Source organism: Alternaria dauci, chromosome 8 (genome assembly GCF_042100115.1).
Source record: "Alternaria dauci strain A2016 chromosome 8, whole genome shotgun sequence".
In the NCBI taxonomy this organism is placed as follows: domain Eukaryota; kingdom Fungi; phylum Ascomycota; class Dothideomycetes; order Pleosporales; family Pleosporaceae; genus Alternaria; species Alternaria dauci.
In genome coordinates this window covers 1,664,081-1,690,391 of record NC_091279.1, presented here as the reverse complement: position 1 = coordinate 1,690,391, position 26,311 = coordinate 1,664,081, and the positions used below count along the sequence as shown (strand labels likewise).

General features: G+C 54.0%; 11 protein-coding genes across 11 annotated transcripts; 7 read left to right on the top strand and 4 right to left on the bottom strand.

Annotated features, from left to right (window-relative positions):
- Nucleotides 1-208: 208 nt before the first annotated feature.
- Nucleotides 209-2,898, bottom strand: ACET3X_008507 (uncharacterized protein; the record flags this gene model as incomplete). Its single annotated transcript, XM_069454688.1, has 5 exons — nucleotides 209-360; nucleotides 417-603; nucleotides 666-753; nucleotides 890-904; nucleotides 1,448-2,898. The coding sequence occupies 5 exons, from the start codon at nucleotides 2,896-2,898 to the stop codon at nucleotides 209-211; spliced, it is 1,893 nt and encodes a 630-aa protein (XP_069304109.1).
- A 368-nt stretch (nucleotides 2,899-3,266) lies between these two features.
- On the top strand, nucleotides 3,267-5,214 carry ACET3X_008506 (uncharacterized protein; the record flags this gene model as incomplete). The annotated part of the gene is made up of 5 exons (XM_069454687.1): nucleotides 3,267-3,288; nucleotides 3,339-3,383; nucleotides 3,437-3,536; nucleotides 3,587-4,605; nucleotides 4,655-5,214. 5 exons carry the CDS (start codon nucleotides 3,267-3,269, stop codon nucleotides 5,212-5,214), a joined length of 1,746 nt encoding a protein of 581 aa, XP_069304108.1.
- Nucleotides 5,215-6,500: 1,286 nt separating this feature from the next.
- Nucleotides 6,501-7,732, top strand: ACET3X_008505 (uncharacterized protein; the record flags this gene model as incomplete). Its single annotated transcript, XM_069454686.1, has 3 exons — nucleotides 6,501-6,650; nucleotides 6,702-7,186; nucleotides 7,249-7,732. 3 exons carry the CDS (start codon nucleotides 6,501-6,503, stop codon nucleotides 7,730-7,732), a joined length of 1,119 nt encoding a protein of 372 aa, XP_069304107.1.
- Nucleotides 7,733-10,916: 3,184 nt separating this feature from the next.
- On the top strand, nucleotides 10,917-11,290 carry ACET3X_008504 (uncharacterized protein; the record flags this gene model as incomplete). The annotated part of the gene is made up of 2 exons (XM_069454685.1): nucleotides 10,917-10,929; nucleotides 10,983-11,290. The coding sequence occupies 2 exons, from the start codon at nucleotides 10,917-10,919 to the stop codon at nucleotides 11,288-11,290; spliced, it is 321 nt and encodes a 106-aa protein (XP_069304106.1).
- Nucleotides 11,291-11,694: 404 nt separating this feature from the next.
- On the top strand, nucleotides 11,695-12,534 carry ACET3X_008503 (uncharacterized protein; the record flags this gene model as incomplete). Its single annotated transcript, XM_069454684.1, has 2 exons — nucleotides 11,695-11,747; nucleotides 11,856-12,534. 2 exons carry the CDS (start codon nucleotides 11,695-11,697, stop codon nucleotides 12,532-12,534), a joined length of 732 nt encoding a protein of 243 aa, XP_069304105.1.
- An 825-nt stretch (nucleotides 12,535-13,359) lies between these two features.
- Nucleotides 13,360-15,166, bottom strand: ACET3X_008502 (uncharacterized protein; the record flags this gene model as incomplete). The annotated part of the gene is made up of 6 exons (XM_069454682.1): nucleotides 13,360-13,478; nucleotides 13,542-13,632; nucleotides 13,691-14,424; nucleotides 14,475-14,616; nucleotides 14,673-14,945; nucleotides 14,999-15,166. The coding sequence occupies 6 exons, from the start codon at nucleotides 15,164-15,166 to the stop codon at nucleotides 13,360-13,362; spliced, it is 1,527 nt and encodes a 508-aa protein (XP_069304104.1).
- A 663-nt stretch (nucleotides 15,167-15,829) lies between these two features.
- On the top strand, nucleotides 15,830-17,635 carry ACET3X_008501 (uncharacterized protein; the record flags this gene model as incomplete). The annotated part of the gene is made up of 4 exons (XM_069454681.1): nucleotides 15,830-15,902; nucleotides 15,957-17,167; nucleotides 17,219-17,323; nucleotides 17,384-17,635. 4 exons carry the CDS (start codon nucleotides 15,830-15,832, stop codon nucleotides 17,633-17,635), a joined length of 1,641 nt encoding a protein of 546 aa, XP_069304103.1.
- Nucleotides 17,636-19,587: 1,952 nt separating this feature from the next.
- Nucleotides 19,588-20,580, bottom strand: ACET3X_008500 (uncharacterized protein; the record flags this gene model as incomplete). Its single annotated transcript, XM_069454680.1, has 1 exon — nucleotides 19,588-20,580. The coding sequence occupies one exon, from the start codon at nucleotides 20,578-20,580 to the stop codon at nucleotides 19,588-19,590; it is 993 nt and encodes a 330-aa protein (XP_069304102.1).
- Nucleotides 20,581-21,085: 505 nt separating this feature from the next.
- Nucleotides 21,086-21,977, bottom strand: ACET3X_008499 (uncharacterized protein; the record flags this gene model as incomplete). Its single annotated transcript, XM_069454679.1, has 3 exons — nucleotides 21,086-21,288; nucleotides 21,338-21,719; nucleotides 21,774-21,977. The coding sequence occupies 3 exons, from the start codon at nucleotides 21,975-21,977 to the stop codon at nucleotides 21,086-21,088; spliced, it is 789 nt and encodes a 262-aa protein (XP_069304101.1).
- Nucleotides 21,978-22,531: 554 nt separating this feature from the next.
- Nucleotides 22,532-23,082, top strand: ACET3X_008498 (uncharacterized protein; the record flags this gene model as incomplete). Its single annotated transcript, XM_069454678.1, has 3 exons — nucleotides 22,532-22,625; nucleotides 22,681-22,811; nucleotides 22,867-23,082. 3 exons carry the CDS (start codon nucleotides 22,532-22,534, stop codon nucleotides 23,080-23,082), a joined length of 441 nt encoding a protein of 146 aa, XP_069304100.1.
- A 964-nt stretch (nucleotides 23,083-24,046) lies between these two features.
- On the top strand, nucleotides 24,047-26,261 carry ACET3X_008497 (uncharacterized protein; the record flags this gene model as incomplete). The annotated part of the gene is made up of 5 exons (XM_069454677.1): nucleotides 24,047-24,187; nucleotides 24,238-24,415; nucleotides 24,463-24,573; nucleotides 24,630-25,589; nucleotides 25,651-26,261. 5 exons carry the CDS (start codon nucleotides 24,047-24,049, stop codon nucleotides 26,259-26,261), a joined length of 2,001 nt encoding a protein of 666 aa, XP_069304099.1.
- Between the last annotated feature and the right edge of the window lie 50 nt (nucleotides 26,262-26,311).

The following is a 26,311-nucleotide window of genomic DNA, read 5'->3' as shown; positions in this document are numbered from 1 at the left end:
CCTAAAGTTCTTCTCCTTGTCAACACAGCAATTTTAAGCTGTGGTGTCAGAAAGATTCCATGCATTGTCGGTGGTGACTCGTACTCGATGAACTTTAGCAATTTTTTTTTAGAGCCCTTGAACTCAATGGTTTCCGCGTCGACATCGAAGGGCGGATTGGTCATGGCTTGCGATACACCAAGCCGTTGGGCGTTTGTGCCGTTCAGCCTCAAACAAACTCATCAACTTCACCGAGCGCTTCATCGTCGCCAACCGCCTGCTCACCCATATCGTCGAGCAGCTCTTCCTCGATGAGCGGCTCAGACTTGATCTTCGTGGCATTAGCCGCCTTCTTCTTAATAATTCGTCCAGTCTTGACAGCTATATGCCGAATTAGTACGAGGGAAACAGTGATAGAGGGCCTTTGCAACGCATACCACCCTTGGGAGGACCAGTGTCGCTCTTCTTTACACGCGTCTTCAACGGGCTCTTCGCAGCGCCCTCAGAACCTGCCGCTCCGTCCTTGAGTGCAATAGCCTCCTTCTTGTATCTACGCATCCGGTTCTCGAGGGCGTGATAGGTCATGTCTTCGCCATAGATACGGGCAATTTCGTGGATGTTGATCTGCGCGAGGCCGAGGTCAGTGTGACTGTAACAGGAAAGCAGCGGTGGATAGTTTCAGCTACCTTGTTGTCGAGTGAGGCGAGAGTCGCGATCAAGAGGCGCTCGAGCACGTCTTTATCGTTCCAGTTGACGGGCATTTTGGCGATAGTACTGCAGGCTGTCAACAAGGCCAGGCACCTCCACGTTGTTTCGGGCAATTGGGGGAAGAGCTGTAGTAGCAATTGCGACGGCTATAAGAAACGCGCGCCTGTTGACTGGCACAGTCCCAGTGTAGCGTAAAACTCACTTTTTTTTGAAGGAACTGACAGAGCTGTTATGCGGGATCGCGAAGTCGTGAAATACCGCTGCCAGCGTGTTGAGGTAGTCAAACGTTCAGTAGAATTGATGACGGTGGAGTGTCCGAGATGAACGAGGAGGAGAGTGAAGGCGATGGCTAAAAACGGCGGGCCACAACGCAGTCCCGTGCCTTTCTCTGCCTTCACCCCGCCCACGTACCTTCCACTGGATAGATACGGTAAAGGCTGAGAAACTTGTCAAGCGGCGCATGGTCCACACAGGGCGGTCTGTTACATGAGATGCATGTATGGAGGACGACAAATAGAACGCGCGACCCACGAAAGCACCTAGTCCGTACAATGAGATGGTGGTTGGGGATGGCTCCATGAATCTAGAAATTGGTTCGCTGCTGCCATCGTTCTCACGCGCCCGAGGGACCGTGTTCAAGTCCAGAATCTTCAAGCATTCCTAGGCCCATGACAGGTCCGGTTCGATGAACGTCGCAAACTCCAGGGCACCGGTACTACATTAGAACTTGACCGTGATTGCTTTCCCACTATCTCGTTACCTCCTGACCTTTTTGCCTTCGGCTTTATGTCGTTTTGCTTCCTCTCTTGGATCAATGACCAACAGCTCCTCTTCGTTCTTCCGCTTCCACTCGAGATCTTTGCCTAATCTGTCTTTTGCGAAACTCAGCGAATGCGACATCCACCCTGCATCGTCATCTGACTCGTCTTCATCCTGCTTGTCCCAGGCTTTACAGGACTGACAACCTACTATAAAATGCAAGTCACAGGCAGCCTCGTCGTCTTCGTTGGCTTCGTTCGCATCTCCGCTGGGGTTGCCGTTGGCTGTGTCCTCGTGGAGTGTGGGTGTGGCGGCCTTGGGGACTGAGGCGGAGTCGGCTGATTCCAGTTTCGACTTGAACCGGGAGAGGATGTCCAGAGCAGACTGTTCGTCCTTTGCGTTGCCACCAGCCCCTCGCTTGCGTCCTCGTGTTGTGGACGTTGGTACCATGGCCTCGAGTAGTGACTTCTTCTTGACCGGCCCTGTGTCTTGGGCTGACGTGTTGCGCTTCATGGACGCCTTGAGGTCGGCAATCTGCTGGTTCACGCGGTCTAGCTTCGATCGTTTCTCGGATTCGGGCGAGCGCTCGCGCGGCGGCGTCTGGGCTTTGGGCTTGGGTGGTGGTTTGGGTGCGGCCTTTGTCGGAGCGGGCTTGGGTGGGGGAGACGCCGGTGGAGACTTTCGGGAGGGCTTGCGTATGGGTATCTCTCGCGTGTCGTCTGGTGGCTTGGACACGGGCTTGTCCTCGCCTGCACTGACCAGCTTGGTGTTGAACTTGGGCTTCTTCGCAATGGGCGCAGCGTCGGCCTCGGCTGCATCGTCGCCAAAGCTGAGGACGTTGTTGCCGGCCTTCCTCTTGGGCTTCTTGGCCTTGTTCGTCTCGGGCTCTGTGCGCGCAGCCGGCTGCACCCTCTTGACCATGTCGTCGAAGGGGTTGACGATGATCTCGGCGCCTGTGATCTTGGTGGGGTACATGGGCTGGTCGTCGGTGCCGTCGCGTATCTCGGCCTCGGCCATGTTCATCAGGTTGTAGATGGTGTCGCCGGCCACGCGGCCAAACATGGTGTTCTTGTCCTGCAGCTCTGGCGTCGCGGCCAGGGTGAAGAAGAACTGGCTGCCGTTGTCGTCCCTGTTGCCCGTGTTGGCCATGCCCAGCAGCCCCCGCCGCGTGTACTTGAGCCGGCTGTGGAACTCGTCCGCAAAGGGCTCGCCATCGTAGCTGCTCTCGCCGCCCTGGCCCGTGCCTGTCGGGTCGCCGCCCTGGAGGATGAAGCCCTTGACGAGGCGGTGGAAGACGGTGTTGTCGTAGTAGCCGTCGAGACACAGCTGCAGGAAGTTGCGCGACGTTACGGGCGTCTGCTTGGCGAAGAGCTCCATCTCGAGGTCGCCCGCCGTGGTGTGGAGGACGACCTTGGCCGTCGGGTTCGGCTCGAGGTTGTACGTCGTGCTCATCTTGGCGACGGGTGCTCAGGACTGGCTGGACGAGATGCGCCGTGATTCCCTCTCGTCGATGGCGCGCGCAGAGTCGCGTGGAGCTCGTGTCTCAAAAATGTTGGCCAGTGAGAGCTGACCACTCCCGCACGGGCCGCGAGCAATGGTGCCACGACGTCATCCTGGCTTTCCCTCTTCACTCTGTATGCGAAGCCACACCCGCACCCGCACCCGTCATCTGCACGTTCACCCCTCGACACGATGCTGATACTCTGCACATAACACCGCTGTTGCTGTCCTGTCCTGTCCTGTCCTCCCCTCTCCGTGCCCTCCTGCACTACGCCATTAATTCCTAGGCCTGGCTTTTCGCCAGCTTGACAGTTGGCATCATGTTGCCCTACATCAACGCACGTACGTATCAGCCAACCAGGCCACTGCCACATGTACTGACTCTGGCGAAGCTTTTGAATATGTGGCTGGTCTACTTGGTAACTCGGCCGATGAGCGTGAGCATCTCCAACATGTCCATGGAGGTTGTTGTTTTGCTGACCCTGCCCAGTGAAGCTCGTCTTCTCTTTTTACCTGTCCTATCCCTTGGCTGCTGTCCTGAAAAGAATATCGGACAAGGATCCATGGAAGAAGAATGTCTTTGTGATAAGGTGAGGCTCCTCCTCAGCGACATGTTACCATCCAGTGTTAACCATCTCAGCGTGTCTATGTTCTACCTGGTGGGACTCTTTGACCTTTGGTCCGGCCTGCGAACCATGCTCATCAGTGCCGGCGGTGCCTACCTCATTTCCTCCAGGATCCACTCTCCGTACATGCCATGGATCGGCTTCGTCTTCCTCATGGCCCACATGTCGGTCAATCACATTTACCGACAGGCTGTCAACGATCCGTCTGTCTTCGACATCACAGGCGCTCAAATGGTTTTGGTCATGAAGCTTACCGCCTTCTGCTGGAACGTTCAAGACGGCCGACTTCCAGACTCTGAGCTTAGCCAGGTCCAGCGAGATCACGCTATCCGGACCATGCCCAGCGTTCTCGACTACATTGGCTACGTCTTCTTCTTCCCTGCCCTCATGGCCGGCCCAGCTTTTGACTACGCCGACTACAGCCAGTACATCACCACGACCATGTTTACCCTCCCCCCAGGCACTGATCCATCCAAGGCGCCTCCAACACGCAAGAAGCGCAAGATTCCTCGCAGCGGCATGCCTGCCTTTATCAAAGGTGTCTACGGTACCCTCTGGCTCATTGCATTCATCAAATTCTCAAGCTGGTACTATCCAGCTTTCTTCCTTGGGACCGAATACATGCGATACAACTTCTTCCGTAGGGTATGGCAGCTCTACATGCTCGGCCTTACTACGCGCATGAAGTACTATGCAGTTTGGAGTCTGTCCGAGGGCTCATGCATTCTCTCAGGAATCGGCTACAACGGCCTTGATCCCAAGACTGGCCGGCCCAAGTGGGACCGTCTCACCAACATCATGCCACTCGAAATCGAGAGTGCGCAGAATGCTCGCGCATACCTTGGCTTTTGGAACATCAACACTAACAATTGGCTGAAGAACTACATGTATCTTCGAGTCACGCCAAAAGGCAAGAAACCTGGCTTCAGAGCTACTCTAGCAACCTTTGTGACCAGTGCCTTTTGGCACGGCTTTTACCCTGGCTACTACCTTGCATTTGTCCTAGCTGCCTTTGTACAGACTGCTGCAAAGAGTAAGCTGCCAACCGTATGCCCCATGCATCGCATGCTAACACATTCCAGATGGGCGCCGTTTGATTCGCCCACTGTTCATGACGCCCGACGGGAAATCGCCACTACCCTCGAAGAAATACTACGACCTGTTTACCTTTCTCCTCACGCAGATTGTCTTCGCGTACGTTGTCGCACCCTTCATCTTGCTCGGTTTCTCCGACACGATCAAGGTCTGGGCAAGGGTATACTTCTACGCCCTCGTCGGCGTCGCCGCATCCTTTGCGCTATTCTCGCGGTCGTTCCCCTTCCGGAAGCAACTGGTTCAGCGCCAGTCAGCACGAACACCACCGGCCGCAGCCAACACCTACGATGATCCTACGATCGAGAAGGCAGCACGTGAAGAAATCCAAAGAGAAAGGCTGGCAAGAACCAACTCAGCAGAGAGTGTTACCAATGCTAAGATGCCTCTCTTGGGTATTGCAGACGATCCTGAAGCAGAGATTGACGAGATAGTAGCAGAAGTAAAAGCAGAAATAGAGCAACGTAAGAGAAGGGGCAGTGTGATGCAAGGATTCGACGTCAAGAAAGCCGTGCAAGAGAAACTCAAGCAGTTCAACAAAAAGGGGTAGAGCAGAACACACTAGAGGCGATATTCAGCTGCAGCAATGTCCATGAAATAGGTATGAGAATTTAACCGGTCTTGAGCTGAGTCGTTCAATATAGCCTGAATACATGTACAGTGGCAAGAGGTGGTGCAGACCTGTTTCCAAGCTTTACCATGATCGATGGACCTGACCCGGATCTTCGTGCACGTCCGTTGCTTCTGCCCAACTTCAAAAGAGTCGGGCAGATTATACCGCCTAGGTCAATCGTTCAGCCCAGCCTCAACTACCGGCAGCAGCAGAGATTGTCACTTCGCGTCGGGGCTAGCGAGTGTGTAGCGTCCCAACGTGGCGTGAACTCTATTTCCGCGCCGTCGTTCGGCAGTGCCGGGTCTTCCACATCGACGCCGCGTCATCCCAGTGCCACGCACAAGAGCTTTGAGAACTTCTGCACCTGGTGTTTCGAAAGCTCTTGTCACCGAAAGTCTACCTTCAACTGCCGAACTGTCATTGGAGTGACAGCCATTGTACTGTTGCGGAATCCCACATTTACTTGGGACTCTTGGAAGATGACCAGTTAGCCTAGAACGCTGGGCGGACTGGTTGCGCAGATCGGTCCGACAAATCGCATAATCGATCGCGCATCCCGCTTGATCTGAGACCTTCCTGGGCGCACATCCGCATGGGGCTCCAGCCGCTCAATGTCAACGACTCGACTCCGTCCACCAGGTTACAACGCTCACTTGGAGCATCGTCATCTCCGAGAGCCAGGTACCTGGAAGGTACATCCTTGTTCAATCTGGTTGACGGTCGCGTACTTTCGACGCTCTCTGTCCCTGCCTCGACACTTGGCTGCACTCCACTGCCGGATGCTCAGCTAACGTTGCCGCTTCCCTGGAGAGGCTTAATGGCCGAGTAGTGCATTCCAGCCCATTGCTAGACACGAGGAAGATGTGTAGTGCTTGTGGCACACTAGCCTGATCCGACTCCACTTCCCGAGGGCATGCTTCTAGTGTACCAGTTCCAAACACGCCATGTCGCGTGTCGAGTGGGCGTCCCAGCATCGCGTTACTACCAATTTTCCGTTCCGCCCTAGGATACGGCGAATGCCGAGATGATGTTCAACCGGCGTTGGGTATGATTGGGGCCGTGTTGAAAGTGCCTGGGCTGATCCTGCTTTATGATTTCCACTCCATCCCCCACAATCCGTCTTTGCTTCTCTCGACGATCATCACATGGACGCTCACCACGCATGACCGCACACTCCCTTTGGCTGATAAAAATTGGTGGTCCTCCAGACTGAGCGCACTGAAATGGGCGTGCCAGACAATGGCCCTGTGATTGCTGGTGTAACATGGATGTTGACAGTGTTGAGCGGTGGCTTTTTGGGCATAAGGTTCTATGCAAAGACAAGTCGCAAACAAGGTTTTTGGTGGGATGATCACATCCTAGCCGTTTCTTGGGTATGTTGATTTCCCATCCTGATCAAGACTTCGCTGACATTGTGCGAACAGATCCTCCTGCTGGCTCAGGCCGCCATTACCCAGGCAGGGCAACTGCTAGGATTTGGGAAGCGAACAGAAGATATTCCGCTCGAACATCTCCCCACGATTGCTCTCGGAATGTCCGTCGCCGCGTCGATTTCTTGTTTCGCCTCGACCTTTTCGAAGATCTCCTTTGGTGTCACCCTACTCCGCCTCACGACAAGCTACCTGCGCTGGTTCGTATGGTTCTGCATTGTCACTCTCTTTCTTATAATGCTGCCAAGTGCGCTGGCCACATGGGTCCAGTGCCACCCGATGGAGAAGGCTTGGAACGATACTATTCCGGGGACCTGCTGGGATCCGCGTGGCTCTGTCAATTATGGGATATTTAATGCTGCGTGGTGTGCTGCGGCAGACTTTGCGCTTGCGCTTTTGCCATGGTATCTTATATGGGGATTACAGCTAAGACTTCGCGAGAAGATTGGAGTGGGTATTGCGATGAGCATGGGTGTATTGTGAGTGCCGTCAAGATAGCCCTTCTGGCTAGCGGCATCAGAATGCTAACAATAAGCTTTAGATCTGGCGTCTGTGCAATCGTGAAAGGCGTATACGTAATTCAACTCCGGCAAAAGGACTTTTCCTACAACGGCAAAGAGCTCACCATCTGGACTGCCGTTGAGACAGCGACTGCCATCATCGCCGCCTCCATCCCCGTTCTTCGCGTCTTCTTCAAGGAAACCATCTCTTCCTATTCGCGCTCGCATACCCGAACCAATAACAGCGTGCCGCTGTCGAGACTGAACCAAAGCCAACACTCTACAACTACCACGACCGTACACGCCGTGGGCAAAGGGAAAGAGGGGCGTTGGACCGTCATCGAGGACGATGGAGACGACTACAGTCAGAGGGGTATATTGGACGATCAAGAGATGGGAAGAGCGCATCAGATGACAGCATACGAGGGCGACCATATCATGCAGACGAACACGGTCACGGTAACGATCGAGAGCGATGCTCGGTCCGATCGCAAAGCTAGGTCTTTCCTAGGCATAGCCTGCTGATATTGTGATTAATGAAGAATTTGGATCAACCTCTTTGTCGCTCATTCACGACTAGTTTGTTTCGACCAACCACCCAGGATCTGAAATGACTCCACTTCCGGGAACTACTCGCCGGACTTCTCAGCCTTGTTGTGGAAACTGTGCAGTGATTAATGATCTCGAAGAAGGCAATGGGCAATCATGAAAGTGGGCAGATGGAGACGAGACTACTTGTAACTGCTGATCAAGAACAGGCAACCATATGTGAGATCCGTGATGTGCAATTGGTGACAAAGAGTAGTATCCTTCCCATGACTAACTACCAGGCATGCTGACTTCACGTTGTATCAATACCTACGTGAACCCAATGATAATCGCGATACAGTAGACCTCTCAAGGGACCGAAAAGCGACGCTACACTTTCAATACCTACGAGATGCCTGTATTGCTCCTCCAAAGTCAACCTCTCCTCGCCCATGTCCATCATCTCGGCCGTCCACGTGTTAGGAAAATACAGTCCCCGTCTTCGCTTGCTTGCTAACTTCCACTACCAACTGCTTGCCGTTGTACATGGTCGTCATGAGCTCGATGTATGGCAAGATATCTTTGTGATCCAGAGATGCAACAGGATCGTACACCAACCAGAGTGCGATAAATCCCCGCAAGAATACGCTCTGGTTGCTGTGAAACTTGGGGTCGCTGATCAGGTTTATTCAGAACACTTGTTGGTGTCTGGCCTCAAACCTTGGAGTCAGTTTATCGACGGTTGGGGTGGCACCACGAAGAGACGCAGTAAACTGGGCGACATACTCGCCAGCCCTGCGTGTTGTGTGCTCTGTAACGTCCTCCGAACTGATGAGGTCCTCCATCTGACGGACCAGTGTGGGATGCGCCAGGAAACTGGCGTGAAATCAGATATCGCATACGTGCTTGCTTCTGCGAGATGTGTTTTCCTGCGGGTTCATTCGTCTCATTTGCGGGATCGCAAGCAGGCATAAAGGTCATCGTGCCCGTGAATGTTGCCCATTGATGCTCAGGCAGGTCCCAGGCAGCACGAGACTCGGCTCCTCTCAGCTTGCCTATCCCTCCTGCACAGAAGCCACAAGACTTGCGCTTCGAGGAGTTCCAGACCTCTTCCCAGGCGTGCTCCTTTGTGCACCTCCATGCACCAGGTCCGCCGTTCGTGAGTCCGGATCCGATAAACGTGCGGCGGCCGTCGATCACAACTTGGTGCAGGTGTCGACCTTGCATTGTATGTGCGGGGACCCATGGCAACTGGGGTAGAGTAGCGTTGTGATAGTCGAAGGTCGCAACGTCAACTGTTTGGGTGCCATCTACACTGGTGGCAGTGGTCATCGTCTGCCCGATGACATTTTGCAGGGAAGCCTGCACATTCTCTAGGTTGGGAGATAGTGCAGCGCTTTTGAGCTGCTTATCGGAATGCTTGGTTGTCGCTCTATCGAGCATCGGTCATCGATTTAGGCGTGGGAGGTTTCTGGGGGGACGCTGTTTTATTGTTAACTATGTTGCATGGATAATTGGGTATCTCATACTGTAGAAGCCAGCCGGGTATCGGCAAGCTGTGAGCTGGGTTGGCTGGAGCACTTGCAGTTGCGATCCTGGAGGTTGGCGGTAGTCCAGAGGACGTGGTCGCGGCAGGCTTCTTTGTTTGGACTTGGTTGAGCTTCAAAGGCTTAGGGGTCGTTAAGCTGTGTGCTCTTGAGGTTTTTGATAGATGGGGAATTGTCATGCAGCCCTGTAGCGATCTCAAATAATCCCAATGGGAAAGCAAGTCCCCGATCACTGATGTGCGTAGGTTCTCCACGTGCACATCGTTGTGTACTGTCAAGCGCTTGGTCGCCAGGGCGCCTATTCGGTAGTACGCCGGGATGCTTGTCGCTGGGGTGCCAATTGGCCGTCGCCGTATAACAGGCCCCTACCTATGCCTGTAGAGAGGGTACTTGGCGATGAAGTTCTTCACTACGTTATAGACGAACTTTTGGCCCAACTCACCAAGAGTTAGGTAAAGTTGAATATGTGCACTGCGCGGCGGGAGGTGCTGGAATTCACACCCCACGTCTTTGCATCCTTCGGCGGTCAACAACTCCGCCATGCAGATGTGGTCGTCAGCTACACCCTGGTGCAGTCCGTAGGAGCTGCTGTTGAATGACCCCTCACCAACCACCAGCGGGAACGTCTGGCGCAGTTCCTCTGGGATCTCGTCAGACTTTAGCGGCCGAGTGGTTGGCCGAGTGGTTGACTTGATCAGGACCCACGGGAGCTTGTCCTCGTACCAGCTGTTGATCTTGCCAGTGGCGGCAATGTTCTCATAACATTGCTCAGGTCATGGCTGCAGGTAAACTGCAGTTAGACTGGCCTCAAGCAGAGCGAGACATTCATGGTGGTTCTGACAGTCTCCCACGTGCTCTTCCTGTGATTGGTGGTCGTTGTTGCCCTGCTGGCTGGGGAATCGTGTCGAAATCGGAAACAGAGGTTGGTGGATGGCTGCCAACGTCTGAGCTGAGTTCTTGGCGGCCATCGTTCTGCTGAATGTTGTCGTTGATGTTTTGTTGGAAGAGTGGTACTGGATCGTTCTCTGGGTAATCGTTTGGTGAGTCCGCTTGGTCGATAAACTCGCAGTAGCGTCGATCTGCTGGATTTGGACGAGCCTGTTCAAGGTCTCGATGGCTTGCAGATCTCCATTAACACGACGAACGCTGTAGCAAATTGAATCGGAGAATGTGCGGCGGCGCACATGCAAGAGTACACCTGCTTGCAGGTATCGCATGGCTGTATACGGAGTTGGTCATCGTGGAGAGATACTTCCATGCATTTGCCCGCTGTGGAGGTGATGAGCACAAAATAGGCAAGACCTGTGCAATGTGCGGCTAGCTTGTAGAAGTATTCTACTCCTGCACGTGACCTGTTACTCAGCGCAGGTCAAAGCTCGGGGTCACCTTGTTTAACGTGGGTCTAATCGCATTTGGCAAGAAAGTCGTGGTGAATGGTGAGTCTTTCTTGCAGGCATTGTCGGCCATGGTCATTCGGATGAGTATGCCTTTGCTGTTTACTATGTGTGCAGTGTACAGCTCTTTACAAACCTCGATGGGAGTAAGACGAGCAAACACCACCATGTGCGGGCCAGCAAGCCAGGAGTGAAATCCCCAGAGATGTTTCGTATGAGCGGCTCTCTTCCCACAGGCCCATGTCCGAGAATGGTGAGTCGCATAGCACTCCAACCAACCCGTGGACACCAACCTAAAACTTGCAGACGGTGGAACAAGGTGGATCGCACAGCTGATGGACACGAACGAAGACGACCTCCCTGATGCCCTACATCGCCTCTGGGCCACCTTCCAGCTGCATCAACTGGACTCCCTCGCTGCGCAAAAGACGACACAGGCCGCTGAGCTCGAGGCGCGATCGGCAGTTCTATCGGCACAGGCTGAAGCACACAAGTCTGAGGCCGCGGCCCTGCGACTGGGTGCGGCGAAGAGCTACGAAGAAGCAGCTTCTATCCGTCTCCTTCGAGCCAGGCGGGATTTGGAGGCATGGCCGCCCAAGGAGAAGAAGTGTTAGGCCAAGACGTGGATCCACATGCGGTTCACCCAGATGATTCGATGTTTTTACTTCATTCGAAGAAGTTCGTAGGACAATAAAAGTACTACTCCCCAGCTCACTGCCTGCGTTCACTGGAATGCCGATTCCATCACGGCAAACGCTTTTGGCTGCTCCCTGAAAGTGCCGTCTCTCTTGTGACAACCATTTTGATGCTCCTGTCGCTGGTATTGGCCAAATCTACTAGCTCGATAGTCCCGATTGCAGCTGTGAATTTCAATGTCCGTGCGTCTTCTCTCACCTCGTGGTCACAGTCAAGTGAGGTTGACATATCTACGTTTTACAACAACTCTTCTCTCACCACAATCAAGCGAGGTTGATATATCTACGCCTTACAACAACTCTACCTCCACCACACCCCAGCCATGGCTGACCCAAGAAGCGACCGCGACCAGATCTTGGATGCTCTCCAGCAGCTGTTCGTCAAGCACGCCAGAAGCATTCAGCTTAAGGACAAGCAAATTGCATCTATCGACGTGGAGATGACGACCGTCTAAACGCTTTATGAGAAGCATTCTCAAGACAGAGATTACCCGGATGTCATCGACGACATGATCAAGTACATGCAATCGAAATACCCTAACGACAGGCGCCTCATGGCAATGATAGATGAAAACCTTACATGGCTACTCAATGCGGCTGTCAGCAATGACAACGTGCTCGATCTCATGCACGAAAAGGTCGTATACGCTGATGAATGCATGGCACTCATCGCCCGCCTCTTCTCACCAAAGACGACCGGAACCACTGCAAACCCTGGGATATCCACTCTCGAAGACCATCGCGTCTACTCCGCACAGGCAAGGAAGACCGCGCGTGCTTTACTCACTGCCCACCGCGACGCGATCCGTCGACAGTGCAACGTCACCCAGGATGAAGCTTTCGAAGACATGATGGACGACGCGGTGAAAGTTCTCTACCTTAGGCTTGCAGAAGGCGAAGAACCGACGAACGTTTTCGACACTACGCAGGATATTGGCGGTCTCGCACCAACGTGGTGGTACGCAATCGGGATGACCCAGGGTCAGTGGGCGAATGAATATCGCTACGCCAAAGCGAGGATGGAAGTCCTGGGCACCAAGAATCCGAAGGCGACCTACCACAACGTATACATGCTGTACGAGGCGAGGACGAAGCTGACAAAGGATGACGGCACGCGCGGCGGCTACACTGAGCGCCTAGATGATCCGATCTCGTTGGATTAGTGTGTGGAACGGAGGATATGGAGGACTAGACGACCAGATGTGCACGGCAAAGGTGGACAACGTGATGGAGAGGATGAGAGCAACATGAACGAGACGACCAAATGTGCACGGCAAAGATGGACAAAGTGATGGACAGGATTGGAGGAAGATAGAAATGACAACCTACACTACACATCCTGCTCTTTGCACATGGGTGATCGAGAGCAACTGTAGGACTTCTTGATATGTGACTAATCACACCACTTGTCTTTCCGTATCACTAGCTCCCCTGCGCCTAGACCAGCTCTAGATCCAGCTTCATCAGCAGAGCTCGATTATGCCTTTCCCATTTCTGTGTCGACAGTCGGATCTCGGCAAGCAGCGCGATCGCATGCTCCCGATCCACCCAGCGGAGGTTGGCCTCATTACGGTCAGATGAGGTGGCCTTGGGAGGGGCGTCGGCTCGTTCTGGTGTTTCATTCTCTAACAGGTCATTCATCCACGAGAGTGTAAAGTCGCTTTTTCAGTCTCTTGGGAGGCCTACTGTATCGCGAAAATCATTGGGTTTGAGCTTTGGGGAACGGTTGGTTGTATGGCTTTGGTTCACTGGGTCTGTCGTCTGAGTCACCGCTGTACAACATGTATCCTGACCGCATATGCATCGTGAGTGAAGACATGGTCTTGAGCACAAAGGGAGAACGAGCGTTGGCACAATGCGCCTCAATATGCCAATCTCAGCCTCAACTTCCATGAAGAATCTGCGTCGACTGTATCCGCATCATGTTGACGATGTGAGGTGCTTATATCTGGGAATGTCTCGATTGGAGAGCCCCGTCCTGCGTGTGCTTACACAGCCCTCAAGCACTCATCCACGATAATGGCCATCTGCAGGCATTCCTCGTCGCGCATCTTGTTCGTGAAGACCTGGATCGAGGTCGGTGCGCCGTGTACGAGCTTGGGATCGTCTGCACGCCAGGCATGTTAGCTTGCATTTCAACACCGTATTGAGCGAAAAGACAGCGACTTACAATTTGGACCAACTTGACCAGGCCTCATGATGAGAGGCTCAGGATCCAGAGCGCACGACGCTCTGCCAAAAGGCAGGACGCACGCGGGATACTGAAACAGGCGTCAGTAATGCTGTCCCAACATCTACTGATGCTTGGTTCCCACTTACATCCAGTACGTTCAGCAGCAACGTATACGGTGGCAACCCGTAGGTATCGTGCGCAACTGCAGTACTCTGCGCCGCCGGTCCGATCACCGCGTCCAGTCTCTCTTCCCTCCACACCTTTCTCCACTCATCCGCGATAGACTGCCTCTTCACATTCAGTGCCGCCACCCTCGGAATGCCTTGCAGCCCCTCGCAGTCATTCAGGAAATCACATCTGAATGCGCCAAAGGCTTGCATAGCTTGAATGACTGATGGTACGAGTGGCTCACCACTAGCGGCTATATGCGCTGGGGGATCGTCGAGTCCAAAATAAGCAAACGCGAGCGCTAGCGCATTGGAGACTTGTGCGCGCGACGGCGATATTGGAACGATTTGGTGGCCCTTGGCTTCCAAAGCACCTACAGCTTGAGCAAGTGCCCTCTTGACGGGTGGATGTAATGGGAAGGCTGGGTCTTCGGTCAAAAGGCCAAATCTTAGTTTCGGCACATACGGCGATAGTTCCAAATCTCTCCAGGGGACATCTAGAGCGGTGGCGTCGTACATGGCCGGCCGCATGGACAAAACTAACCGACATAAGAGGTTCAGGGCCCGGATGTCGCTTGCTATTGGTCCAGCAGATGGTTCAAAGAAGGACATGCCATCTCGAACTGGAGAAGGCTGGCCACCATATGGAATGCGTGCAGTAGAAGGCTTGAAGCCATATGTGCCACAGCAAAGGGACGGTATACGGATAGAGCCTGGCATTGGTTAGTAGTCGTAGTTGCTATAGCCAGAGACATTCACTAACCTGCGATGTCTGTTCCAATACCAAGGAGCGATCCTCGGAATGCAACCAGTGCACCTTCTCCTCCACTGGATCCTCCTGCCGTCAAAGTAGTGTTGTGAGGGTTCAACGTGCGCCCGAAGATGTTGTTGTGTGAGTCTGCAGTCTATGCAATGTTAGATCACCAATCTTCTCAAGGTTGACGTAAGAGAGATGACTTGCCATAAGCGTCTGCGGGATATTAGTCTTGACATACATGACGGCGCCCAGCTCCATCAAGATCTCCACCAGTGGCGAGTTCTTTTCAGATAGGGCATGGTCTAGGAAAGAGACAAAGCCAATGGTCGCCGCTGTGCCGGCGATCTGGAACCCGTCTTTGACACTGATTGGCAAACCATGAAGGGGGCCTACGATGCGGCCGGCAGCTCGTTCAGCGTCGAGGAAGCGTGCTCGGTCCTGTGCTTCGGGAACACATGTTTCGGTAAGACAAGATAGCTTGGGTATTATGTTAGTGAACATGTAAACATGTGGAGAGAGGCCGAACGGACCAGCTGCTGTGCTATGGCCGCTCTTTTGGAGAACGCTATCGTGACTTCTAGTGACGATAGCACGCCCATTCTGAGCTGTTGTAACAGTTCCTCAACAGTAAACTTCTCAGTTATATCGAGCTCTTTCTCGTCCAAGATGCCCGACTTCCGGGGAATGTCCATCTCCATTACTCGAGTTGGATGGTCTGAAAGCGGTACTTGAAGTGAGTGCGTGACGGATGTCGGGAGAAGCCATTTTTCTGGTATCTTGTCGCGACTAGCTTGTCGTTTGGCCGCAACCTTGATTTCCCATGCTGTGACAGCCATATCAGAGTGAGCAGTGAAACCTAGTGCTCTTGATTGTACCAAGGATAGACGCGTTTATACGTATCGTGTTGAGCATCGGCACCCCCTAAATATGTACATTAGCTGTACCCTCAATTGCCGTAGGACATTACCGAGGATCATGAACGTGGGGCCATAATTCCGTCTTCCTGATAGCGTGATACGGTCTTGGTATCTTGCTGGTGAGTACGTGCATTCATTTCGTGTCTGAGCGGCAATTGTTAGCGTGCCACTACCCCACAGCCGCCAACGCCAAGCCGGGGGGTTGTTCGTTACACGATTCGTTCGATTAGGCCCGTTGACGAGCGGGAACGTGCATTCCGGGGTCCAGGATGGAGATACGCGGAAGGCAACAAAGCGGAATGGATCCGCCTGAGGGTTTGATATAATATATATACGCGAGAAGCTGTGGAGAACGATAAGGATGGTTATCGTCCAATAAGCTCGATGCCTGTAGTCGACATCTCTCCGCATTGAATCTATCTTAATCAACGTCTCCCAACGACGATGGCCGATTCGAGTTCTCTTAGAGAAGAGGGTGGAAACTTCTGGGCGCCTGGCACTATACGGCTGGAGGACAGTAAGACTTCTCGTTTGTGGTCGATGAGATGGCACACTGACAGCCCATTCCCAGTGACAACACCCACATCCGACCTCATCCTCCACCCAGTGCCTAGCTCTGATCCAGACGATCCCTTGAACTGGAGCCAACTGCGAAAGACTGTCAACTTTGGCCTAGTTGGCTTTTTCGTGCTTTGGACCTTTGTACAGTTGCAGACAGGCACAACATCCTGGGGTTCTCTCATGCGCGAACTGTACTTCTCCGTCAATCAGTTGAACAACGGAGTCGCTATGAGTTGTGCTGGACTCGCAATCGGCTGCATGATCTTCATGCCGTTCGTACACAAGTTTGGGCGACGGCCACTTTACCTGGTCAGCTCAGCGCTGCAACTGAGTTCGGTGATTTGGCAGGCCAAGACTAGGACGTACGGTGACTGGATGGGCAGCAACTTCCTTGCTGGTCTTGGGGGTGCCATCAGTGAGGCTGTTGTTCAGATTACCATTGCCGATCTGTACTTTGTGCACCAACATGGAACCATGAACGCGTGGTACCTCGTCTTCACATCCGTAGGTGCATCCCTTGGCCCGGTGGCCTCTGGCTTCATAGTGGAATCCCAGGGTTGGAGGTGGATCTGGTGGTGGTGCACAATCTTCCTGTCGTTGAATCTCGCGCTCGTCTTACTGTTCTTCGAAGAGTCAAAGTATGTGCCCGTCCTCAACGGCCGCAGTGTACCCCATGGTCCTTTCGGCTCAGGTGGACTGGAGACCTTGCATGCCGATTCGGAGTCGCAGAAGGTTGCAGATGTCAAAGGAGACACTAAAGCTAGTGGTATGGAGCGGGTGCAATCTCGAATTGACACGACCTTGCCACGAAAGACATATCGCCAGCGCTTGGCGCTCTTTACTCCGTCCAAGGAACCGATTGGCCACCATTTCTACCAGCCAATCATAGTATTGACCACCTTTCCAGCAGTCGCTTACGCTGCTCTCACGTATGGCACAGTGCTGGCGTGCTTGGCACTGATGTCGTCGCTACAGGCAGTCTACCTGCTGCAACTGCCGTATAACTTTGGGCCATCTGGAGTAGGACTCATGAACATTGCCCCGTTTACTGGCTCGTTTCTGGGATTTTTCGTCGGTGGCTATTTGAACGATAAATCTATCATGTGGTTTGCCAGACGGAATCGCGGAGTATACGAACCGGAAATGCGACTATGGCTCGCTCTTGCCTCGGCACTGCTGCTTCCAGCCGGAATTCTAATGTTCGGGTTGGCGTTGGCGAGGGTATGTTGAGAGCTCGCAATAGATGATGCTGTGTACTAACTGCTCGGCTAGGGCGTGCATTGGATGGTATTGGCCGTGGGGTTCGGCTTGTTCGGCTTCACTTTCGTATTGGCCAGCGGTATCGCTCTGGCATATGTGACAGACTGCTATCAAGAAGTGAGTCGGCAGCGCTGCGCTTCGTGAACGCACCACATTTGCTGATGATCCAATCCTCAGATTCTCGGAGACGTCATGATAGGCATCGTCTTTGTCCGGAACCTATTTGCCGTCATCATTCTTTTCACAGTCACACCCTGGACGAAGGATACGGGGCTGCAAAATGTGTGTATCATTACGGCGGCCTTTTGTTTTGCCATTCTGCTGCTTCTTATTCCCCTGCTCGTGTGGGGCAAGAGAATTAGGATCGCGACGGCGAAGAGGTACAAGCGCATGGCGATGCGACAGCCGGCCCACCGAACACTCGAGTAAGGTTCCTGCTTGCTCAAAGAAGTTGAGCGGAGCCAATGAATGGCTGTCTTCAGAATGCCCAGATCCAGAAAGGCATTGAAGCATGGCAAGCTGCATTTGGTCAATGTATACAAAGCCACGGAACGCTCGGAGAATTTCGTTTCCATCGCCAGATATGTTAATGAGGAAGCCATGATATCATGTTGCTCCAATGGATTTGATCTGTGTTGTCTTTGATGATCCAAAATGCTGTCAACTGTTTCTTGATCTTGCTCCGCGACTCTTTCGAGAACTCGACTACAGCGTCAATTCTGTCAAGAGCCACTTTCCGTTCGACGGGATCGATCAACTCAAAGCAAGCAAACATGTATGGAACGGTAGCGCCTGGCACTGAACGCCCGGTGAACTGGAGCGTCAGACACAGCTCTTGTAGGATCGCGTTGGAGATGGCCGTCCCTCTTGCTGCAGCCGCGCCGTATGGATGTCGCAGTCGGTGTGCGATGAGTAACACGGACCAACGATATAATCTGGCTTGAGCCAGTATACTGACCACTTCCTCCTGCAAGAAGCGAGTGGTATGGCCTTCGGGCATTCTTGGTTCCCATGCCTCCACGGCCAGCTCGATCGCATCTAGAGCTTGCATGATTATGGAGATATCAAGTTGTTTTTCATGACGTAGCGTGTGAGCGATTGTACAGGCATCGTAGAGGTACGACAGCATGGGCGACGCAATGCCCAAGTATCGATCAACGACGTCGTCGAGTCCTTGAGCTGTGAATCGTAGAGTTGGTACCTCTCCCCGTAGGATGCACTCTTCAGTCTCGGCTTGAACAAGACAAATTACAAAGGCAAGGCAATCCGAAGTAAGATCCATTGTCGATTCGTATACGGGCTTGATGAGGTTGAGACTGTGCCGACAAATTTCCCATGCTTGTCCAGAAATATGCAGCGCAAAGGTGATTGCACTCACCGCAAGCATCAGAACGGTAGGAAGGTCTCCAGGGTCGATAGCCTTGACAGACCGCAATGTGGAGATCGCAGAAGCTGCGCGCCTGTGGCCGATGATGCGGTCCTCATGATTGGGACCAGTCTCGTACTCGAAAGCCAGAAGAGCTGCAGTGGCTATCAGCGAGTCCTGGACCCACACAGTGGCGTTGTAGAGCTGTTGCGCAAAAGCTTTGTGATGGGCGACGCGGAAGCTTGAAGCAACCAGGAACTGGTCGATGCGCGGTCTGCCTTGAGAGACGCAGTTGACAAGGTACAATTCACGCTCGGTCAAGTCCGCGAGTGAAGACGGAGTCCTGGGCAGGGGTGCCAAGTCCCAATCCGGCGAGGCTGGGATGGCGGCCGAGGCTGGGCATTGTGGCGAGGAAGCAGCAACAGAAAGGCTACTATCGCTGCGAGCCGTGTGTAGCTGACGGTGTGTGGTATCCCCATTGCGCTGGTACCGAGGTTTGCGACCGGCTGTGCCGACCGGCCGCAGCGTCTGACATGAATTCCGGAGTCGGAGGCATCGTTCGCACGCATCCTGGCCAGGGATGCGCTTACATTTCTCTTTGACGACATGGCATCTGTCGCATGCTCGCATCGCTGGAAGCCTGCCCATCGCAGACACTCGCCGGTGGATCACAGTGGATACATGTTCGGTGAACGGGGAGATGTGGACGGCACGCGGGAAGAGTCCGAAACACCGGCAGGTGCTGAGTAACCGGACCACGTGCCAGCACTTGGGTCCTGTCCGATTGAGTTTAAACAACAAGCACGGCACTCGGGTTGTGCTACAGCTGCATATCATTGTAGTTCAGCGATGTTGAGGATGGTAACGCGGTAGGGAGTATGCACTGTACTATTATCCTGTTATTGACCCCATGGCTCTCGAAATGTCTCATCATCATCATGGTCGTCTCGACTTCCCGCCATTCACTCTACATGCTTCGAGTTTACAATTCCACCCCACGCCCGTACCCAAGTCCTTAGTGTGCATGCTCTTCACTGCATCCACAGTCGGGCCCAAAGTCACGTCGTGCCCGCCTTGCCTCTTCCTGCCATGGCTGAAGTTTGACTGCTCTCTTCTCTTCCCGTACCCACTTTCCGTGACCTTTCTTCTCATTGAGCTCAACGAGCGCATCGAGCCAGGCAGCCAGCCTGTATCCTGCCTTTGCAAGTTGCTTGGTGACGACTGGGATAGCGGTGTCCCAGTAGGCTCCGGATAGCTCTTGTCCAAACACTGCATCAGGACCGTTAGGGAGGACAGTAGAGCAAACGAACTTGTTGGCGTCACGCGCCCAGCTCATGGAGCTGCCAACTGCATCTTTGGCCTTCAGACCCTTGAGCCACGTCTTGCTCTCTTTCTTGAATTGGCCGTGCTTGACCTCGGCGGTGAGATTGTTGGCCAAAGCCAGTGCATTGGCTTGAGAGAAGTTGCCGTATGCCTTTTGCGGGATCGCCGTGTCCCAGATGGAGTGGAGGTTCGTGCGCGCGCCGTTGAAGGTGACGTTGATGAGGTTGCCTCCGACGGCAATGTTCTCTACGTGCAGGGGCTGGTGAATGTCGCCAACGAAGTGAATGATCCATTTGAGGGCTTTCTGCTGTTCGGCAATGCCGACCGACTTCTGGAAAGCGCGGCTGGAGTAGTTGGCGATAGCAGAGACAATGCAACCCTCTTCAGGGCAGTCTCGCTCAAAGTCGACATTGCAGCTTTCAGGCGGGTTGTCCAGCGCATCAATGTAGTGGTAGACAGAGCTGAACTGTCCTCCAGCCTCATAGCGGTAGCTGTCGGCCCAAGTCGCCACGTTGGCCAGGTATGCGGACGAGGTGTCGTTCAGGAGCGTCTGGGCAAACTTGGCCGTCTTGTGAGAGACGAGGTTTTGGGCCATGTAAGCGACTGCGGTGTGACCTAGCGATCCCCAGGCCGAAGCATAGGGGACGGCCGCGAGGAGAGGCAGAAGTGACTTGGGAGGCGCCATGCTACAACCTTGAGCTTGACTGGCCTGTGACGGAAGTGACTGTAGTGAGGGTCAGGAGGAGAGTTTGGCGACACCCACACTAAAGGGCGCGCGGTGTTATAAGCAGCTCGCGATGGCAATTCGTGTCGGCCGCTGGCCCCAACGATATCGGCCATGCCCGTTGCATGGCTGCGGTGTTAGACCGAGACCCTGTAGAGCTTCAGCGGTGCTGTGCCGTTCTGCGGAGATGCTAGCCCGGATAGGAAGGTTCTACGCTCTGACAGGCAGGAGCTGGCTAGACGTCCTCAACTTGTGTTTCTGGCAAAGAGCACGTTTTGGGCTTTGATTGGGCGACAGCCATGGCACAACGGAGATAAGCACAAGGTGAGAGGATGAGCAAGGTAAGCGATGTTGTCAATGTCTAGTGCATGTATTTACACCAAGGCAGACTACCAATGCACCGACGACAGCTAGGGTATCTCAAAGCCATGAGTGTTCGCCAAACGCCAGATATAAATGCACGTGTTCACAGTGGTGGTTGCTGTGCAGCCTCGACCGGGTTGTGCCCGCCGCTGCCGTTGACGTCCGTGTCGAGCGGCGCCTCGTCTCCACCAAGCTCTTCTACCGGAGCGGGAGGCCCCTCGAACAGACGGATCCACCAGGCGGGTGGATATAGAGGGCTGTGGTTGTGGTGAAGCGGCGGGTAAATGTCGTTGAGATAGTACCATACTGAGAATGATTAGTCGACACACTAGAGTGCGAGGGGAGCGTGGCTTACTATGGCCGACGACAATGCCGCACATTTCATCCTTGGGCACCGTCCCGTGCATGATGAGCGAAAAGGCCAACAGCACCCAAGGCAAGTACGGCGCCTTGAAGACCAGCAGCCCCAGGAAGCTAAGCATTGTGTCCGGGTTCTTCCTACTCCAGATGTAGATGAGCGTGCTGGACAGAGCCGAGCCGAGAAAGGCCATGGAGAATATGGGCGCAATGCAGAGGAGGAGCGTCGAAGCGAACGTGAGGAGCCATGCGAAGTGAGCCGTCGAGCGGCCGGACGATTCCTCGAGCAGTCGCGCGTATCGCTGCAGGAAGAAGATGTGGTAGAGGAGGTCGAGGCTGAGAGGGCCAAAGTAGAAGAAGGTTGTGAGTAGTCTCCAGTACTAGCGGACATGAGCACACAAGCAGCGGGGGGTGGGCTATTGGGCTGGACTCACCTGGCTCTTGAAGAAGACGGTGCGCACGCTGTAGAAGAGCTGAAAGGGCGAGATGATGTGGCATTGCACCAGCACGCTGGCGCTCAGCGCTGCCGTCATCCACCAGCGGGTGCATACGGGCATCTCGTAGAACCATTGCTCGAGCGGAAAGCCTCCGACCCCTCCGCCCATCATGCCGTCGCCTCCTTGCAAGACATTCGCCATGGTGGGTTGCTCTGGTAAGATGGATGGGAAGAGACAGAAACAGGCGGGCTGGAGCAAAGGGACAGGTGTTGCTCTGCAGACGCATTCACTTTCCGAGACTCCGAGCGACAGATGGACCGACCGCACACGCAGCAGGACCCCCCATGTGGCTACGTAACCTGTCCGGCAGTCCGCCAAGGCGCTAGTCCAATCAGCACGCGATCGTACCTTGACAAGGTCCGAGCGTCTGCCCCCCCGGTGCATGAATGCGGACCAGCCACTCCATTCACCAACACCAGGACGAGCAGTGCGCCCGTGCTTCCTCCGCCATTGTGACCCTTGCATGCCACCTCCTCGCTATCCCCCGACGCAGACGCAGCCCGCAAGACACACACCCAAGCCGCGACCCTCTGTCCCATCCCGTGCTCGACGCGCTCTGGGGTACGCGACTTTTCGCGACGCGACGTGAACGCGCCCTGCCTCCTCCCACCCACCGCACGCACCGTTCCTCGACGCGTTACATCCGCCCAAAGTCCTGACACGCCGCGCAGCCTTTCCCTCGATTCATTCCAGTCATGTCACCCAAATCTCCAGTCAGGCGCAACAAGGCGCGGCCGTCGCGGGGCGGAAGATCGAGCGTTGGAAGCAGGAGAGACTCGGGCAAGCGACGTACGTCCTGCGCCTTAACTGACAAGTCTGCGCGGCCGAGCTGACATGCGCGCAGTTGGACAAGCAGGACCGGCGCCAGATCGCGCCAAGAAGCGCTACAAGCCCGGCACCGTCGCTCTCCGCGAGATCAAGCGCTACCAAAAGTCGACCGACCTGCTCCTGTTGAAGCTTCCGTTCCAGCGCCTCGTACGTGGCTACCGCCCAAGCACGCTGCCGAGACACCCAACTAACATGACCCCAGGTCCGCGAGATTGCGCAGACAGTCACAACCGAGGACGGCCCCAATCGATGGCAGAGTCAGGCCATTGTAGCCCTGCAGGAAGCCACAGAAGCCTTCCTCGTCAATCTCTTCCACGACGCAAACCTCTGCGCTATCCACGCCAAGCGCGTCACCATACAACAGAAAGATATACAGCTCGCTCGTCGTCTGCGCGCAGCTTGGGGCGCGCCTGTCTAGGCTTGGAGAGGTGGCTTTTGATCGATACCCAATGTTTTGTTGTACGGGAACCAAGTTTGGAAGCTGGACTGTTTTGCATTGCAAGTTGAACTCGATCTGCATTTGCGCCGGCGTCTAGTCGAGGCCACACTTGCGATTGGCGTTCTGCGGCGCCTCGGGAATCTGAAGGAGGCCTGTTTTCTCTAGCATTTTTGCCTTTATTGTTTCCGACCTGGCGTTAGCACCAACTGCCGCATAGCTACCACATATCTTGTATGCCACTCCCTCGGTAGATTTAAACACCGCAAAAAACCGCGTTGGTTAGGAAGATGCCAGCAACGCTCGATCCTCTGCGTTGAAGTGGGGAGGGGTCTTACGAGTTTGCGCTATGCTCAGCCACGCTAGTCACATTGGCAATGCCCCGGCATTGCTTGCGCTGCTTGCACTACAAGTACATCTTGGCCTCGATGTTGGTCGCTGCATACAGATCATGCAACGAATTTGGGCCGCGCAGATACACAAACGAATCAAAGGATACTCTTTGTCTTGCTCTCGTTGCCCACAACCTTGGCTATCTTATCGCCCCACGCCTCACCACCTTCCCTATGCGCTTCCCAGCAACAATCTCATTACCCCACTCAGCCGTCTACTCGTCAACCAAGACAATGCCGAACAGACAAGTGACGAAAAGCCTCCTTGGCACTCTTGGCCATGCATGCTTCCCCGCCTATTATACTTCGCTAACGGCAATTCGGCCTCATGAATGAGCCGTCTCAGTCCAGCGCTGCTGCAACGGTTTACGCGCTACAGCTTAACCAGGAAGCTCGATACCTGACATGTAAACTCATGCAACCTTGGTACTTGCTGGATCGATGGACCCCGGTGCGGTGCGACTTAGTATAAAGTCAGACTACGTACTCTCCCAGAACCAACACGTGCCAGTGAGTGTCGAGGAAAGCCTCTCCGTGTGTTGACTATCATCACCATGGGTGCATTTGGACTCTCGTTGCTCGGCGCTATCGGTCTTTTCAGCGGGGCTATCAACGCCCAGTTCCCTCCGAAGCCGGAAGGCGTGACGATTCTGAAATCGCAGCTTGATGAGGGAGTTAGCATCTCGTACAAGGAGGCAGGTCAGATACTCGTACAGTATTTGCATCGTTCACTAATTATCCCCAGACCGAAATCTGTGAAACCACAGAAGGCGTGCGAAGCTTCTCAGGCTATGTCCATATCCCGGTTGGGGCACTGGCCGACCTAGGCGTCGAAAACCAGACATATGAGATCAATACCTACTTTTGGTTTTTCGAGTCGAGAAAAGACCCTGCCAACGCGCCTCTGTCCATCTGGATGAACGGTAGGCGACCTATAAGGGATCCTTGCGATTGCACTGACAATATCGAGGCGGACCTGGCTCCAGCTCTTTCGTCGGACTGTTGCGTGAGAACGGGCCCTGCTTTATTGGTGCCGACTCCAATAGCACGTATCTCAATGAGTGGTCATGGAATAATGAGGGTAAGATGAGCTGAATTCGCACGTTCAATTTACACCAAGAGAGCTAAACTGTACAGTCAACATGCTATACCTTGACCAGCCCGTCCAGGTGGGCATGAGCTATGATAGCTTGGTCAACGTCACCACCAATCTAGACACAGGCGATATTGAAGTGGTAGACTTTGGAAGTGGTCATATCCCCTCACAGAACAACAGCTTCTACGTCGGCACCTATCTCAGTGAAAACTCCAATCTCACTACCCGCGGTACGGAGAATTCTGCACGAGCCCTCTGGAACTTCGCCCAAGTCTGGTTCCAGGAGTTTCCTGAACACAAGCCGAACGATGACAGGATCTCAATTGCAACTGAGTCATACGGAGGTCGATACGGACCTGCTTTTGCGGCCTACTTTCAGGAGCAGAATGAGAAGATAGAAAATGGAACCTGGAGCGAAGCAGGCCAGACTCATATTCTTCATCTAGACACTTTGCTTATCATCAACGGCTGCATTGACCGCTACGTGCAGTGGCCGGCCTATCCAACCATGCAATACAACAACACTTACGGTATACAGGCTGTCAACGAGTCGCGCTATGAAGAAGTGCTCGACAACCTATACCGCGAAGGAGGATGTCTGGACCAAATTGAAGAATGTCGCAGTCTGAGTCTTGTGTACGACCCCACCAATCAAGGATTCAACGAGACGGTGAACGAAGTATGCGAGGCTGCAGAGACATTTTGCTCCGAAACCATTCGGGATCCGTACTTCGACACCGATCTCAACTATTACGACATCTCTGCTCCTGGCGCTGCAGCCTTCCCACCTCCGTGGTATCAGGGCTGGCTCAACCAGCCTCATGTGCAGCAGGGGCTAGGCGTGCCCTTGAACTGGACTCAGTCAAATTCGGCAGTCTCGCGGGCGTTCCGCGGCATCGGCGACTACCCACGCCCAGGCTGGAAGGAAGACCTTGCATACCTTCTTGACGAAGGCATCAAGGTCACGCTGGTGTATGGTGACCGTGACTACGCCTGCAATTGTGAGTAGTATCTCTAAACACTGAACATGAGACATGTACTGATTCTGCGCGATGGTCATAGGGTATGGCGGTGAACTGCTCTCCCTTGCTATCCCCTACGACAACGCCACCCTGTTTGCTGATGCAGGGTATGCGCCTGTCATTGTAAACGACACGTATATTGGCGGCCAAGTGCGCCAGTACGGGAATTTGTCTTTTACACGCGTGTACGAAGCTGGCCATGAGGTACCAGCCTACCAACCCGAGACTGCATACAGGATCTTTACACGTGCGCTTTTCAACCGCCACATCAGCACCGGAAACATCTCCACAATCGAGTATCCCGACTACGCAACCGAGGGGCCAAGCGATGTGTCCAATATTACCAACAAACCAATCGTCGACGAAGGCACGCAGTGTTACGTTCTTGATCCTGGCCAATGCACAGCGGAGCAGTGGGAGTCAGTCATGAACGGAACGGCTTTGGTGCGTAACTGGATTGTTGTAGATGCCAACACCAGCTACCTGTTCCCAGACCTAGTAGGAAACAATACCTCTGACAATGGGACCACAGCTTCAACAACCGGCATGCCCATGCCTACTTATGTTGCAGCTGCGTGTGGTGGTCTTGCCCCCAGTGCTGTGGGCAGTGCAATCATTGCCGCATTTGTAGCAAGCTTGGTAATGCTGTAGACAACATGAAAAGAAACTCTTGCCCAGCTTGGAGAGAGAATATAGACATA